Here is an 18,947-nt window from a genome sequence, read left to right as displayed (position 1 = left end):
TACATTACATATACAGAAAATTCAATGGCATTTTTATAGAAAATAGTATACTGTATATACTGTACAGTGAAGCCTCCGATAACGACGGTTCAACTAACGAAGATTCATATCTAAGACCCTGGATAATTTAAGACCCAATTCAATTTGCGCCATTATTTTCTTCGTATTTATGACAAAATAAAAAAATATATACAGTAATACCCCGCTTAACGTGTTTTTTTTTACGTATTTCTACATTTACACGGTACCCTGCCAGAACCGGAATTCCCACTTTACGCGGTGCATCTACTCATATACGCGGGTGAAGTATAATTTTTTTATTTAGCTCATAAAATTCATACAAATTACCCGGCCAGAATATAATTTACATTGCTGGAATTCTTACAATTTGATGATCATTTTGAATATAAACATCATAGATTTTGCATTAGACATACAAATTTTAGATCTAATGCAAGTATTTTGTTTACTCAGAGCAAATATGTTATCTTTTGTGCAAAATATATGACGTGTATATTCAAAATATTCCTGGTCTTGCAAGGAATCCAGCAATGTCAATTATATTATCCTAACTTTAGTTTGAGGTATTATTTATTACTATACCTTAAAATCTAGTGTTTTCCCCCAAACATTTCTCAGAGAGGGAAGAGCCAGTGAGTGTGAGAAGAGGGGGAGGGAGTTGAGTCCATTATTTGAATGGACATTAACCTGGAGACTGTATTTCTCTACTTCTCTTAAATATTAATTGTGTGCTTGTGTGTGTACCATCATAAAATTAAGATGTTATTTTTACTGGAACATAGGTATTGTGTCGGGAAAAAGTGGAGTTTGGGGGTCGGCCCGGTCTCTATTTCAATTAATCCCATATGTTATGTTGTTCACTTTAAGCGTTTCTCGCTTTACGCGGGCCTCCGTGGGCTCAATTGACCGCATAAAGCGAGGGTTCACTGTACTGTAATACATTTTCGGGTAAATAATAACTAAATCCCGAAAAAGAAAACACGCCTTGCGCATGGAGGCTGCCGGGCTTGTTAGTGGTGACGCCAGCATCACTAGTATAAACAGTCACAGCTTGTGGGCCCTTTGTTTTCACGCATCTGAACAGGAACAGGAGAAAAACTTTCTCAGGTTTCTTACGGCATTTTTGTATCCCTATTCAACATGAGAAAGAGAGCAATAAATGGTAGTGCTGCTTTAAAAGCTAAAAGAAAGTGTATAAGTTTAGCCGAGAAACTAGATGTGTTAAAGCGATATGAAAAAGGTGAGAGGTCTGTGGATATTATATGGAGCAAACAGTGGACATATTTTCTGAAGTGGATCCATTAACAGAACAAACCATTAAAATTTAAATAAATGCAAATGACCTCAACATAAAGATGTATAATGAGAAAAGAAAGCAGCTGTGCAAGGTTCTTTCAAGAGCTTTATTATTCGAAGACCTAAACCATCACCTTCAGCTACACCATCAATTTCAGCATCATAAGCAGCTTCAACAACAACTTCAGATTCAGTAACAGTTTCAGCAACAGCTTTATGGAAAGCTACAGCTTCAGCCAGAGTTGAACCTGATGACTTCATCATCCGAGTAAAAACTTGGCGTTCCCAATCGTCTCGCTTTATTTCTTTACCATTAGTGGTTAGCTACTTCTAGTGTTCCATTTATTAACATTAAATAACATTACTTAAAACATACATACAGGTATTCAAGTTTTTACATTAAGTTCACTACAGCTACAACTAGGGTCATATTTCTTCAGTTTCTTATGTAGAACCATCGTCACTCACGAAAACAATGCCGTCTTGTCTCCTCATGTGTGTTTTAATATTCTATGTATTATTAATGAATTGTATTGTTCATTTCACATATATAAACATTAATTCAATCAAACACATATTCAGTAATAAACAATAATGAATCTTTTGTACATATTCTTAATAAGATAAATGACGCGGTATCCTTAAATGCCCACGTATATGTTGGCGTTCCCAATCCATCTCTTTTTTTCTTTACCATTAGTGGTTAGCTACTTCTATTGTTCCATTTATTAACATTAAATAACTTTACTTAAAACATATATATTTATTTTTTTACATTAATTTTACTACAGCTACAACCAGGGTCTTATTTTCTTTATTTTCTTGTGTAGAACTATCGTCCCGGACTCCCAGGTGTAAACACAAACGAAAACAATGGCGTCCCATCTCCTCTTGTGTGACCATATTATTATTCATTTATATTGTATAAGGTGCATTAAGAAACATTATTTAAAGAATATAGTTTGCAATTTTCATTAATTGTATTGTTTGGGGGGAAAAGAGGGTAAAAAGCCACACAAAAGATATGAAAAGGTCACACTTGGGAACTCATCTCATTATTATTGCTTTATTTTAACGGTAATTACCGATTCGCGATACGATGATTCAGCTTACGCTGCAATATTGGTGGACACATTACCGTCGTTATTCGAGGCTTTACTGTATTAATAAACTAAATCATTTTGTATTGTACTCATTGATGGGCAGAGTGTGTGGTGGGTAGTGAAGTGGAGGAGGATGGCAGGAGTGGAGGAGGAGGATGGCAGGAGTGGAGGAGGAGGATGGCGGGAGCGGAGGAGGAGGATGGCGGGAGCGGAGGAAAGCAGGAGCAGAGGAGGGTGGTGAGTCACTGAGACTCGGCAGTGCCTCCTCCTCCCTCTTTGACTGGGGTTCCTCGGCTGCTGTTTGCTCCTCCTATCTTGCCAGCTGTTGTAAAGATGCTGCTGATACTGTTGCCTTCGGCGACGAAAAAAATAATCCAGTGTTGACTGCTTAATACTCCTCCTCTTCTTCTCCTTGTACATCTCAGTGTAACAACCAAGACTTATCAATGTAGCGTTGAATCTTTGAGCTACGTTCTCTGTTTGGGTCGTCATCTACAAGCATTTGCATACCTTGCTGCATCATGTTGAACACTTCTGCCATCCTCTTGGTAGTTAGCGTTCGTTGAGGTTCTTCTTCGTCGTCTTCAACGGGACTGTGTTCTGTTAGTTGTTGCAGATCCTCATTATCCTCTGATTCCAGCTCATTAAAGCCTGCCTGGCTAGCTAAGCTGAGGATATCCCTATTCACTGCTGGGACTAAGTCCGTGAATCCCTTAAAAATGTTGACACACTCGGGCCACAGTTTATGACACACACCATTCAGGCAACTTTCTGAAACCTCTTCCCAAGCCTTGCCAATGTTGTCAATTGCATGAAGAATGTTGAAGCCACACCATGGTACGCCGTAAATAATACGCCTTAAATGGGGCGATAACGTCTTGGTCCATAGGCTGCATCAGTGCTGTTGTGTTGGGAGGCAGGAAGACAACTTTTACACTGTCATGCAAGTCGTCAAGATTGGGAAGATGAGCTGGAGCATTGTCAACAGTCAGAAGAATTTTGAAGTCAAGGTTCTCCTTGGCACAGTACAGTATTCCTTCATCACAGGGATGGCGTACACGTTTAACCACTGGCTAAATATGGCACCAGTTATCCATGCCTTCTTATTTGCCTTGTAAATGGCAGGAAGGTGATCCTTAGAGTAACCTTTCAGGGCCCGTGGGTTAGCAGCGCGAGAAATCAGCAAAGGCTTCAGCTTAAAGTCACCGGCAGCGTTCGCACCAAGCAGTCTTTTACCGCTTTAAAACTTGGCACTCTTTATTTTTTCCTTTGAGATATAGGTCCTCTCAGGCATCCTCTTCCAAAAGCGACGGCTCATCCACATTGAAGACTTGCTTCGATGAGTAGCCTCCTTCCTGGATAATGTTTTTTAATTCAGGAGGGAATATCTCAGCAGCAGCCGTATCTGAACTAGCAGCTTCACCAGTCATCTTAATGTTATGAAAGTTATAATGGTGCTTAAAATGTTGAAACCATCCTCGGCTGGCCGTAAAGTTCTCTTCCTTTGATCCTTCACCCTCTTCTGCCTTCAAGTCGTCAAACAAGGCTTTTGCTTTATGCTGGATAACCATAAGGCTCACAGGGGCATTGCATTGATTCTGGTCCACCATCCACACAGCCAGCATCTTTCCATCTTTTCATTCACGGAACTTCGAATATGACTTGTCTTTGTTGCACTCAGAGAACTAATACTTCCGGCACTAGCCTTAATCTTGTCCGTATTGGTCCGAATAATACGCACTGTTGTGGGGGTTGGACATAGAGCAGCGGCTATGTTCACAGCACATTCCCCTTTTTCAAAACGGGTTAAAACCTCCATTTTCGTAGCCAGGTTAATGGCCTTACATTGCTTCTTCACAACACTAGCATCAGCAGCACTTGATGGGCGGGAAGCCATTTCGAATGGTTAGAGTACAGGATTACGAGCAAAAACACTTGAACACATAAGAACGCTGTGGAAGCCTCACAAAGACTGGCGTGGCATAGCTTGGGTACGCTGTGAGACGTTCCGTGAGTGAGAGGTAACGCGCCCAGCTGAGAGAGCGTAGCGCGGTAAGTCGGGAGAGGGTAATGCGTCGGAAAAAGTAGTCCGTGACGACGCAAAAACGGTGTTATACTGAGTTGTCGGGACGTTATCTGAATTACTGGTACCTAAAGAGTAGCAACGTTATAATGAAACAACGTTAACGGGAGCAATGTTAAACGAGGACTTACTGTACAGTATTGGTTCATATTGGTTTGTAACATATATACAGTACAGTATTGTACTGTAGTGTATATGAATATAATTTTTATCAATAGACCTTTTAATCTCTTCTGGCAATAAATGTTTAAATCATTTCAGTGCATATTCAGTATAAGTATTGTGTGAAGTGCAATTTCAATCCACATGACTTACGGTATTCCATTCCAGAAATATGCTTATGATATGTTGTCTACAGTACAGTATAGTGTTCTGTTGTTTCCTCCCACCGATTGTATTTTATTATTGGTCATTGACATTCTCATATTATCTTCCTGCTTCCAGTGTGAAGGAAAAATATTCAATTTATAAATTGATACAGTACAGTACTGAGATCAGACACCTTCTTTCTCCTTCCTTCAGTTGTAAATAATAATATCCAGAACCTTGCTGCTAAGTTTAAATATTACTAGACACGAGTAAAAAGTTGGCTGTCAATTTGGCACCATCAAAACCCTGCGTTGGGTAGAGAGTGTTCAGTTAGCTAGGTGTATATGTATAAAGCCTACATATATTGTATCAGTTATGTTGGTCCATATGTATGTATGTATATTCCATGCACAGTATGCCCCCCAAGTTCGCGGATTTATATTTTGCGGTTCTCTATTATTCGCGGATGACACCCTGGATGTACCCAAGAATGTCTGCAGGTAGTTTTAAAGTTGCCGGCATTTTCGCGGCCGGGACGGGGAGCATGCGAGTTCTGTGGCGTCCCGCAAGGTGTCTCTGTTATCCCGGGAAGCTGGCCCACGAACGCTCGCGCCGCCCCAGTCTGGGATAAGCACTTGTCTGTTTCGTGCTCTCATAACAACTGTGCTACTTGTGTTTATTATGGCTCCCAAACGCCCTCAACCACCTTCAACCAGCCTCGGGAAGGCACCCAAACAAGTGAAGAGAGAAAAGAAGGTCATGACCTAGAGGAGAAGATACAACTGCTGGACAAACTTTGCCGAGTGTAGCCGGGAGTATGGCAACAACCAATCAACTGTCTGTTACATTAAGGAGAGAGAGAAAGAAGGAAATTCGTAATGACGTTGTCCTAAGTGCCCCTCCTCTGCCAAGGTAGCCGCTAATGTGAGGGATACAGCCATGGTCAAAATGGAAAAAGTCCTTAACATCTGGATTGAGGACTTTAACCACCACCACATCCCTCTCGGCCAAAAGTTTATCAGTGACAAAGCCAAGGTCCTGTATGACCGATTCCTTGCGGAGGAAAGTGGTGAAGGTGAAGTGGGTGGTGAAGGTGAAGTGAATGAAGGTGGTGCTAGTGCTGGTGATACCACAAGAAAGAATTTAATGCCAGTAAGGGGTGGTTTGAGCATTTCAAGAAGCGCTACAACCTGCACAACTTGAGGATCACTGGTGAGTCAGCCTCAGCGGATTATGTAGCAGCTAGGGAGTATCCAACGATCTTCTCCGAGATTATCCGGGAGAAGGGCTACAAGCCGGAGCAGGTTTTTAATGCTGACGAAACTGGCTTGTGGTGGAAGATGCCAGCCAGGATGTTCATTTCCAAGAAGGAAAGGAGTGCACCGGGCTTCAAGGTGGCCAAAGATCATGTCTTTCTCCTGCTATGTGACAACGCTGCAGGGCACATGATCAAGCTCATGCTGCTGTACCGTGCCAAGCGTCCATGTGCACTCTAAGAGCAAAGACATGCACCTACTCCCAGTTTTCTACCGCCACAACAAGAAAGCCTGGATGGCGGCAGTGTTGTTCACCGACTGGTTTCACAACTGTTTTGTGAAGGTCAAGGATTACCTGCAAGAGAAAGGCTTGGAGTTTAAGGCCCTTCTTGTGATCGACAACTGTCCTGGCCACCCAGAGGCCCTCAAGGTTGCAAACGAAAATGTCGGTGATCTTTCTGCCCAAGAACACATCATCATTGCTCCAACCACTCGACCAAGGAGTCATCGCTGTCTTCAAGGCCAGTGCATGACTCACACCTTCAACAGGATACGGCAGGCCTTGACCGAGGACACACGGGATGGTGCCGAGTCAGTGAGGGAAATGTGGAAGAATTTCTCCATCGCAGACTGCATCTCCTTCATCCATGATGACCTGTCAGCCCTCTGAGGTAACTCCTGCTGGAGGGCCTTGTGGCCAGAGGTAGTGAATGACTTTGCTGGCTTCCCCACAGTCGACGAGGATGTGCAGCACATTGTCCGGCTTGCCCGTGAAGTGGGAGGTGAGGAGTTCAACAACCTTCAGGAGGAAGAGGTGCAAGAGGAGCTCCGGGGTCATGCTGGGGAAGAGCTGGTTGAGCTTGACGAGGAGCAACGCCGTGAGGATGAGGAGGAAGAAGGTGTAGTGGAGGAGGTGCCCACATTAACCGTCACGAACATCAATAGGGACTTGCTGCTTTGTAGGGTAGCCTAGTCCATGGCTACTCGCCATGGACTAGTTTTTCGACATCGATCCCTCTATTGAGAGATCACTTAACTTCAAGAGAGCGATGGAGCAGATCCTGACTCCTTATTAGGAACTACTAAAGGAACTTAAGTGCCAGGATGCCCAGCCTCCAATCTCCATGTTCTTCTTGCCTTTGTCCACTCCAAGACCTACACCTTCTACACCTGCAATAAAGCCTCAGCCTCCTGTTCGTGCACCTCCTCCTCCTCCTGACTCAGACCTCCCTCCTCTGAAGCAGAGGAGAACTTGTAACTCCTCTGCCTTCATCATCATTTTCATCATGGTATTCATCAGTGGCAGGGGAGAGAAAATGGGCTCTATACAAACAGCCAGCATGGAATGGTGAGTGTTATTCTATTTCTTTAATACAGTTGATATTTTTTGTTTGTGTGAATATTATTTCATTTACTCTAGTAGTGATACAATGTTTTTTATTATGTTATCGTAAGAAAATGAATGATTTATATAATTTGTTTATCACTGAGCAGTACTTTTAAAATTCAAATTTAAGGAGGAATAAAGAAGAGATGAACAGGTACATTTTGATAGTTTATTCATTAACAAATATAGCATGCTTCATTTATCAAAACGAGCAGTTTTAAAGAAAAAGCTGTGAATTCTAGAATTTCATTCTTTGCCTTTTTTATATCATAAATTGTAGACTTTCCAATGTCGTATGTTTCCATTAGAAAAGTATTGCTCACACTACGTTCTAGTTTCTTAAATATTTCAAGTTTGTCACTCAATTTCAACGTGTTCTTTTTTCTCTTCACACAACGAAGTTTATCTACTTTCGGAGCCATTATTATGGGCTTGTACAGTACTCTGTAAATGGAAAGAGTAGGACTCAAAATTACATATGTTGTCACAGTTTGATTGCTCGTTTTAAAGTGGCGACCGCGTGGTCGCTTGTTGTCGCTGTGCAGCTGTGGCGCTCACGCATGCGCACATACACACAAAAGACCTAAGACCAAACCTTACTCATATAACACCATCTGTGAGGGAATTACTACACCACATGTCCCTCATAACACCATATGTTAGGGAATTACTACACCACGTCAAGCCCCTCACCACACCATCTGTGAGGGAATTACTACACCACGTGAGGTCCCTCATAACACCATCTGTGAGGGAATTACTACACCACGTGAGGTCCCTCATAACACCATCTGTGAGAGAATTACTACACCACATGTCCCTCATAACACCATATGTTAGGGAATTACTACACCACGTCAAGCCCCACACCACACCATCTGTGAGGAAATTACTACACCACGTGAGGTCCCTCATAACACCATCTGTGAGGGAATTACTACACCACGTGATGCCCCTCATAACACCATTTGTGAGGGAGTTACTACACCATGTGAGGCCCCTCATAACACCATCTGTGAGGTAATTACTACACCACGTGAGGTCCCTCATAACACCATCTGTGAGGTAATTACTACACCACGTGGTCCCTCATAACACCATCTGTGAGGAATTACTACACCACGTGAGGCCCCTCATAACACCATCTGTGAGGAATTACTACACCACGTGAGGCCCTCATAACACCATCTGCGAGGGAATTACTACACCACGCCAGGTCCCTCATAACACCATCTGAGGGAACTACTACACCACGTGAGTTCCTCCTAACACCATCTGGGAGGGAGTTACTAGACTACAGTTGTACCCCACTTAACGCGGTCAATTGAACCCAGAGGGTCCCGCTAATGAAATCCGCGTTAAGTGAACAACAGAACATATGGGATTAATTCCAATAGAAACCGGCCCGACCCCCAAACTCCACTTTTTGAAGGCACATACCTATGTTGTAGTAAAAATAACATCTTAATTTTATGATGGTACATGCACACAATTAATACTTAAGAGAAATAGAGAAATACAGTCGCCAAGTTAATGTCCATTCAAATAATGGACTCAACTCCCTCCCCCTCTCACACTACACAGCCGGCTAACAGATGGTCGGTCGGTCCCTCCCTCCCCCCCCCACCCCCCACCAACCGTCCCAAGGAGATGTGTGGGATAACCTCAAACTAAAGTTAGGAAAATATAATTGACATTGCTGGATTCCTTGTAAGACCAGGAATATTTTGAATATAAATGTCATATATTTTGCACAAAAGATAACATAGTTACCTAGAGAAAATTTTTTATCTAAAAATTGTAAGTTTAAAGCAAAATATATGATGTTTATATTCAAAATGATCACCAAATTATAAGAATTCCAGCAATGTAAATTATATTCTGACCGGGTAATTTGTATGAATTTTATGAGCTAAAACAAATATCTTCAGTTAATAAAAAAATAATAATCTTCACGACACTATCTGTCAATCAAAGTACCCCACCTTGCCTCCCCCCCTCTTCCAACCGCGCGGTCAGTCCCAACCCTCCCCCCCACCCCCCACCAATCCTCCCTTCCAGAGTTTTTAACATTTAGTATTAAATAATACCTCAGATTAAAGTTAGGATAATATAATTGACATTGCTGGATTCCTTGTAAGACCAGGAATATTTTGAATATAAATGTCATATATTTTGCACAAAAGATACCATAGTTACCTAGAGAAAATTTTTTATCTAAAAATTGTAAGTTTAAAGCAAAATATATGATGTTTATATTCAAAATGATCACCAAATTATAAGAATTCCAGCAATGTAAATTATATTCTGACCGGGTAATTTGTATGAATTTTATGAGCTAAAACAAATATCTTCAGTTAATAAAAAAAAATAATAATTCTTCACAGGGTAACAGATGGTCGGTCGGTCCCTCCCTCCCCCCCACCCCCCACCAACCGTCCCAAGGAGATGTGTGGGATAACCACTAAATTTTAATAAATAATACCTCAAACTAAAGTTAGGATAATATAATTGACATTGCTGGATTCCTTGTAAGACCAGGAATATTTTGAATATAAATGTCATATATTTTGCACAAAAGATACCATAGTTACCTAGAGAAAATTTTTTATCTAAAAATTGTAAGTTTAAAGCAAAATATATGATGTTTATATTCAAAATGATCACCAAATTATAAGAATTCCAGCAATGTAAATTATATTCTGGCCTGGTAATTTGTATGAATTTTATGAGCTAAAACAGGCAGTCAGGCAAGGTGGCGGGTGGGGCAAATCTAAAAATAGCGTCTCGGACACTCACCGCGTATATGTGGAAAAAATCCGCGTTAAGTGAAAGTTCAGCTTTGGCAAGGCACCGCGTATATGCGAAAACGCGTTAAGTGAAACCGCGTTAGGCGGGGTAAAACTGTACATGTTTGCTGTTCAACACCTACATTAATCTGTATGTTCACTGTATGTTCCTTTACCTTTCTCTAATGAAGGCTTTTGTTAAACCACCAATGTATGTAATAAGTCCTTTATGTCCAATGTATATTTTCAGCCTCCAGGCTGAAATTTTTTTTCAATAAACCGTTAATTATTATTATTATTATTATTAAGCCATGAAGTCTGATGACCCGGCATTGAGTAGTTGGAGCATGATCGCCCGCCAGCAAATCTTGGGGGAGTTTAACGATGTGCTCATTGATCCCGAAGATTTTCACAATGGTGCAAAGCTACCGACCATGTCTGGGGATCCCATGAAAATTCATCTTAAAGAAAACGTCAAACCCTTTGCAATCCATATTCCTCGAGCTATTCCTTTAGTGTGAAGATCAGACACCAAGCGGATGCTCGATAGCAGGGTCCAGCAAGGTATCATTCAGCCACTTGGTGATGAGGCATCTCAGTGGTGGCATCCCATGGTGATCGCTCCCAAGCGGATGGGTGGTGTCCGCATTACAGTAGAATTGACAAAACTCAACAATCATGTTCTACTTCCCACCCACCCATTCCCGACACCACTCAACAGTGCCATGCAGGTAACCCCTGGCTCTAGGTACTTCACGACTTTGGATGCTTTGCTTGGCTATTGGCAGATCCTGCTCGCTAAGAACGCACAGCCACTGACAACCTTCATACACCATGGGGGGAGATGCAAGTTCCTGCGAGGTCCCATGGGATTTGTCTCAACAGGTGACGAGTTTTGCAGATGAGGTGACATCGCCCTCGGAGGCATTGGCAACCTTACCAAGGTAGTTAATGATGTGTTCGTTTGGGACTTGACCTATGCCGAACACCTACAACGTATCCGTGCAATTCTGGAGCAATGCCGCTGACACAAGATCACTATGAACCATAATAAGTTCGTGTTTGCACGTCAGTCTGTAGAGTTCTGTGGTTACGGCATCACAGCTGGCAGAGTAGTTGCTGATGCTGGTAAGGTCAGGGGTATAGTAGACTTCGCAGTCCCTGTCAACATTACTGATTTCTGTTCCTTTCTAGGTCTTGTGAACCAGCTGGTCAACTTCACTCCGAGTATCGCATCAGCTGTCGGTACACTGCGCACCCTTCTCAGCACCAAGAATGCCCTCGTATGGATCCCAGACCACCAAATTTCTTTCGAGAAAGCAAAGTGGGCTCTATCATCACCACCGGTGCTCGCCCAATTCTACTCCGCACATCCCACAATATTGCAAACTGACGCCTCATGTCTCAAAGGCCTTGGTCACCCTCCTGCAGCTTCATGGTGAGCAGTGGAGGCTTGTTCAGTGTGGTTTTCGTTTCCTCAGTGACATGGAGACCAGGTACACCATGGTGGAGCAGGAGCTCGTTGCAGCAGTCTGGCCCATGCGGAAGTGTCGTCTTTACCTGATTGGACTACCACATTTTCACTAAAGTCATCGACCACAAACCTCTGCTGCCCATCCTGAACGACTACATGCTGGATTCTGTGGAAAACCCACGACTGCAGCGTCTGAAAGAGAAAACAGCACGACATTCCTCCATTGCCAGGTGGTGTAAGGGCAAGGAGCACGCCATCCCTGATGCGCTCTCCCGTGCACCCGTTGAAGACCCGACATCATCTGACTTGGAGGCTGACACGGGGGTGACCCACCACATTCATAGCTGTGTGAGGGCTAAAGCAATGGAAGTGTTGTCACGGCATTCTCAACATATGTGTGACCCCATCATCGAAGAAATCCTACTCTCAGCGCCATGATGGGAGTTGGCGAGTAATAAGACAATTAGTTCACTGGAGTTTACCGAAGGAGTATCAGTACAAAGGCAAGAGCACGGGACAGACATGTGTTCTGTATGGACAGACTGGTAAGACTGCCAGATGAGCCGCCAGACCTACCCATGTGGATATGGTTTATTACCCTGATGGTAGTTTGGGTGGCACAGTAGTTTGCCAGGTGTTGGACAATATAACAATACAGAGTAATGGTAACAGCACATACATAGAATATACATATGGACCAATATAACTGATACAACATATGTAGGCTTTATACATATACACCTAGCTAACTGAACACTCTCCACCCAGTCTTATGAAAAAAGAGGAGCTCATCCTCATCCCCCAAACCCCCCCTGGATTTGCCACAGGTATTGTGATTAATAAGAAAAAGGTTTCTCACTTAACTTGTCAACAGAAAAAATCATAAAGTTGCTCTTTCTCTCTATCAAAAATCATGAGCCATTATCATTAAAAATTGTCAACAGTACTTACCTAATAAAGTCATTGGGAATTTTGAAGATGCGACCTTGGCAGTAGAGACACTGTCGCCAGCCATGACTAGCCACCAATGACCCGACACTACTTCCAACTTCAGTCATTATGAATATGCATTATACCATAAACTGGGAAAAAAACATACAGTAAGGATATGGCAAACATTAATTATTGAAAAATTTGCTAAAATAATGACAGTTATACAGTACAGGTGTACAGTAGGACATGGTTTGGACAATGTAATATGGCACATAGCTATATCCTGGTACTGAAAAAACAAAACTTAAAAAATTATACAGTACAGGACTAAAAAAACGGATTAATTCTCAAATGGTAAATTATGACTGAGCCCGTAACCAGATGGCTGTAATCCCTATGTACTGTATGTCTAGAATGAGGGGAGTTGGCTGCTATTATCATTATTTATCCCTAATCATACCCAATCCCATTATCCTAAAAAGAAGACAATTAGATACAAACACATTCCTATAGAAGGAGGAGGTCTAATACAGCTCATGCCCATCTGGTGACTCTGGGACAGATGCATCCCAGAGAGAAAAACTCAACCTTGCATCCGGAAAGGATTGGGTATTGAAAAACAATTACTTTCAACTCTCCCACACTTGTACAGTGTTGTCCTAAAAAAGAAAAAAGTATAGCTACAGACAGAAACTTTTAGGAGAATAGACAACAGTTGGCCATTCATAGATATATCTAATGTACAGTCGGGGTCAAAAGTCTTGAACACTTAGCAATATCTGGCATCTACTTATGAATTATACATACTGTATATGATTGGGATATACTAATAACACTACTTGTCATCACATATTATGCCTGAACCACAAAATGGGAAAAAACTCTCCTTAATACCTAAGATCTTCGGGTACTTACATGCCAAATACTGTCAAGTGTTCAAGACTTTTGACCCCAACTGTACATAATCAAATAGGAATTCCAAGCCAGTATACAGTAAGACTATACATGAGTCAAAGTCAAGAATACAAACCCAAGCAAATTAAACTATATTAAAAATGGACAAACAAGGATATGAAAGACCAGGAAGAGCCCCCTGGACAGAAAGTTATGTCAGGTTCTTCTTTCATTTTTGAGTGTTTTTCACCCCACAATGTTGATAACTTTCTCAAAATACTAATGTTCGTCAGAAATGAACATCATAATCATGTGAAACAGAGAAAAATACTAATAAAACATTTGTTGGAAGTAATTTATGTGAATGGTCACTATGGGTTATTTACGGAGTTGTAAAGTACGGTAACTGAATAAATTTAATTGAGTACTGTACTCAAGTAACATTTTGGGGTATTTACTTTTTAAAAGTAATCAACTTTTTTAGTACTTTTACTGAAGTACGGCTTTCTAATACTTTTACTTCAATACAATTGAAAAACAAAAATCGTTATCCGCGTCATGTCCCAAACAAAGAATTTTAATGTCTGTGGCAAATTAATATATTTTTAAATTAATTAATTAAATATTAACCACAGTAAAAAAGTTGTGTGGGGGGTGGGAGGGTATGGTGTGGGTGTGGGGAGACACCACACGGTCACATACCTAGAGGTACCGTGAGGTGAGGTGACATCAGGTCAGGTCAAGTGGCAGTAGCCATGACAGCAGACTTTCCCTTTGATCTTCTTGTGTCCATTAGCACCTTGACCACCCACCTCACCTAGCTTACCCTCTTATCCCCCCCCCATAATATCCCCTCTCTTCTCCCCACCTTTCCTTCAGCGGCTTGGTCTTTCTGTAAGAAGTCAGTTGCTCTTTGCATATACAGTACTTGTACCTAAAATTAATTTCAAAGAGGCTGTGATTCTAAAATGCTTTATGTAATTCCATCTTAGTTATAAAGACTGTATCTATACATGTGTGTGAGACTGAGTGTATTCAAAATTGTGCTTAAATAACTAAGTACCACTGCCCTCACCGCCAGCACCCGCCAGATATTATGTGGTGCAAAAATTCAGCCACTCATCAATTAGAATCGAAAAGTGACATCACCACAGCCACACCTCCATTAGAGGGACAGTTCACGGTGAGTCTTAGTCAGACTCAGTCACTATGGAGGCAGCAGTCATCCACAAACTCCTCAACTGAAGGAACTTGATAGCTACTTGGTAGGGAATGGGACAACTGGCCGCCGCCATCTGGCCGCAGCCCAACTGGCCGTGGGAAACTCGCCGCGGCCGACTGGCCGCCACGGACTGGGGGTAAACTGCAAACGCCTATTTAGGTTAGGTTAGGTTAGGTTAGGTTAGGTTAGGTTTGGTTTGGTTTGGTTAGGTTAGGTTAGGTTAGGTTAGGTTAGGTTAGGTTTGGTTTGGTTTGGTTAGGTTAGGTTAGGTTAGGTTAGGTTAGGTTGTCAACAAAAAGTTCCATATGGCGGCCAGTCGGCCGCGGCGAGTTTCCCGCGGCCAGTTGGGCTGCGGCCAAATGGCGGCGGGCAGTTGTCCTAGACCCTACTTGGTATGCCCAGGGGATGGAATGGAGCTACTGAGGTCTTTCCCGATATTATTTGACTGGTCTCTCAAGCTTAACACCCCACTACCTGCAACTGCTGCTTGTGAGCATCTGACTAACAAGTTGGACATACCATTTATTTTTTAAATAATTTATTACCCTGCAGGGGGCGACAAGCCTAGTCACAAGACCATGCGGTCAGTCACTAATACATTGGTACTTGTGTCTCGCAGGACACACTATGACCTGTGATATGGAGTCAACATTGATATGATTCAAGGACAAAAGGAGTTAGCACCCACCAAAGCCAGGGTAGCATACAAGAATTATATCTAAATTATTATGAATAAGTAAGTGGTGACATATAGTGGTTAGTGATCCATCCTGTGGTAGGAGGTCACTGACAGTCAAGGCAATAGTGTTGAAGAGTGTTACTGTTGGGAGAGTTACAGAGTTACAGGAAGTGAAGTGTGGGTCATCTCCCCACCTCAGATACTTGCCAGGTAGATCTGTATCCTAACTTAATGCGAGCAGAGGCAGCATTACATCTGTGGACCTAGAGTCCATGTCGATGATACTTGTGTGGACAAGGAAGAAAGTGATCATTGTGTTGGATGGATATATTTTCAGCTCGTTCACTGTCCCTGCAATGGATTGTAGGGAGACGAGAGGGTGAACATATTCTATTTCAGTAGGTCATGCTGGGCTTATATTTAGGCCTAAAAGATCCTGATTGGACAGCCATAATTTTGAGAACCAGTTATTGATTAATCTCAATACTAAGCTATGCAAATAAACATGTGTAATGCTGTGTGTCTTATTTTTATCTTTAGTTAACTATTTTTTATACAATAGACTGTGGATCTATTTTCATATTTGAAACAATTAATAATTTGGATGTTACTTTTTACTTTCAGTACTTAAGTCCAGTACTTTATGAATAAGATACTATTTTACTTCTACTCGAGTACATTGATCTTTGGATAATTTTACTTCTACTCGAGTAAAATTTTACCAAAGTAACAATACTTTTACTGTTGACAACACACCATACAGTACATAATGTAAGTCGTCTCTCACTCTTATTTATTTTTTATTTTTGTATTGTTTATGGTTGTTATTTTTATCATTATTATTTTATTTATCAAAATTTTTAAAAACATTATTCTTATTATTATATTTTGCCCCCCAGGCCCTGATGTGGGTCAGTGACCTGTGCCCGGGTGGGCTAATCCCCATTAAAAAAGAAAAGAAAAAAGCCCAGTACTTTCTACAACTCTGATTATTTACCCCCACATGAAACAAGGTAAAGAAGTAGAAGAGTTGTGGGTGCCCAGGACTGGTTGGGCTTTATATGTCATGTCGTCGGGCAAGTTGTAAGGATGGTAAAATATGCCTCATCAAAAGGTGATCGCATACTTGGCTATGGTCTCTGATTGCTGAATAGGGTGGTTTTGACAGTACCGTAGTTGGCTTGTTCTAAACGAGCAATCTTTATGTATTCATTCACCTTTTGTATTAAGTGCTAAGTTCCTTCTACTCTTTGCATATTTGACTCTGTACTGTATAGTTCAATGCAGTAAATTTTAGCAATTAAAAATAATAATAATACCAACCTTCCATCCTAAGTTGATTTGATAGGTAGGTTGATTTGTTGGTTCATGTGTATCACCAATTAATACTTGTACAGTATATAACACTAGAAAAATTGCATAACTCACCTACCTACCATAACCCACCTACCTACCATAACCCATAACTCACCTACCTACCATAACCCATAACTCACCCACCTACCATAACCCATAACTCACCTACCTACCATAACCCATAACTCACCTACCTACCATAACCCATAACTCACCTACCTACCATAACCCATAACTCACCTACCTACCATAACCCATAACTCACCTACCTACCATAACCCATAACCCACCTACCTACCATAACCCATAACTCACCTACCTACCATAACCCATAACTCACCTACCTACCATAACCCTTAACTCCTACCTACCTACCTATAACCCATAACTCACCCACCTACCATAACCCATAACTCACCTAATTAACAAATCATAACTCACCTACCTACCATAACCCGGTAGAATCTCACCCTTCCTACCATAACCCATAACTCACCTACCTACCATAACCCGTGAATCTAACGCACCTACCATAACCCAGAACTCACCTACCTACTATAACCCATATAACTCACCTTCCTACCATAACTGTAATCCCACCTTCCTACCATAACCCACAACCAATACCTACTATAACCCTCTTAACTCACCTACTCACCATAACCCATGTAACCTCACCTACCTACCATAACCCATAACTCACCTACCTACCATAACCCATAACTCACCCACCTACCATAACCCATAACTCACCCACCTACCATAACCCGTAACTCACCCACCTACCATAACCCGTAACTCACCCACCTACCATAACCCGTAACTCACCTACCTACCATAACCCGTAACTCACCCACCTACTATAACCCGTAACTCACCTACCTACCATAACCCATAACTCACCTACCTACCATAACCCATAAATCACCCACCTACCATAAACCATAACTCACCCAATCTACCATAACCCATAACCACCCACCCACCATAACCATAACTCACCCACCCACCATAACCCATAACTCACCCACCTACCATAACCCATAACTCACCTACCTACCATAACCCAAACTCACCCACCTACCATAACCCATAACCTCACCCACCTACCATAAATCTACAACCCACCCACCCACCATAACCCATAACTCACCTACCTACCATAACCCATAACTCACCTCCCACCATAACCCATAACTCACCTACCTACCATAACCCTTAACTCACCACCTACCATAACCCATAACTCACCTCACTACCATAACCCATAACTCACCCACCTACCATAACCCATAACTCACCCACCCACCATAACCCATAACTCACCCACCAACCCATAACCCACCCACTACCATAACCCATAACTCACCCACCCAATACCATAATAACCCATAACTCACCTACCAACTATAACCCATAACTCACCCACTACCATAACTCACCCATCCACCATAACTCACCTACCTACCATAACCCGTAACTCACCTACCCACCATAACCATAACTCACCTACCCACCATAACCCGAACTCACCACCCACCATAACCAAATCACCTACCACCATAACCCAAACTCACCTACCTACCATAACCCATAACTCACCTTCCACCATAACCCATAACTCACCTACCTACCATAACCCATAACTCACCTACCCACCATAACCGAACTCACCTACCTACCAAACCCATAACCCACCTTCCTACCATAACCCATAACTCACCTACCTACCATAACCCATAACTCACCCACCTACTATAACCCATAACCCACCTACCTACCATAACCCATAATCAACCTTCCTACCATAAATCCATAACTCACCCACCTACCATAACCCATAACTCACCTACCTACCATAACCCATCTCCCACCATAACCATAACCTACCTCCACTATAACCCATAACCACCTTCCTACCATAACCCATAACTCACCTACCTACCATAACCCATAACTCACCTTCCTACCATAAACCCATAACCCACCCACCCACATAACCCATAACTCAACCTTCCTACCATAACCATAACTCAGCTACCTACCATAACCCATAACCACCCACCTACCATAACCCATAACCCATCTTCCTACCATAACCCATAACCCACCTTCCTACCATAACCCATAACTCACCTTCCTACC

General features: G+C 42.1%; 1 protein-coding gene across 1 annotated transcript in view; it reads right to left on the bottom strand.

The window, feature by feature from the left end:
• Positions 1-12,800, bottom strand: part of LOC121860768 (vacuolar protein sorting-associated protein 54-like) — a 110,255-nt gene extending 97,455 nt beyond the window's left edge. Inside the window, exon 1 of the mRNA XM_042358133.1 lies at positions 12,670-12,800. Within this exon, the coding sequence (XP_042214067.1) occupies positions 12,670-12,776 (107 nt within the window). The 5' untranslated portion in view covers positions 12,777-12,800. The remainder of the gene's footprint in view (positions 1-12,669) is intronic.
• Between the last annotated feature and the right edge of the window lie 6,147 nt (positions 12,801-18,947).

This window comes from Homarus americanus, unplaced genomic scaffold (genome assembly GCF_018991925.1).
Source record: "Homarus americanus isolate GMGI-L3 unplaced genomic scaffold, GMGI_Hamer_2.0 scaffold40248, whole genome shotgun sequence".
NCBI classification, from domain to species: domain Eukaryota; kingdom Metazoa; phylum Arthropoda; class Malacostraca; order Decapoda; family Nephropidae; genus Homarus; species Homarus americanus.
This window is presented reverse-complemented; position numbering and strand designations above follow the sequence as displayed.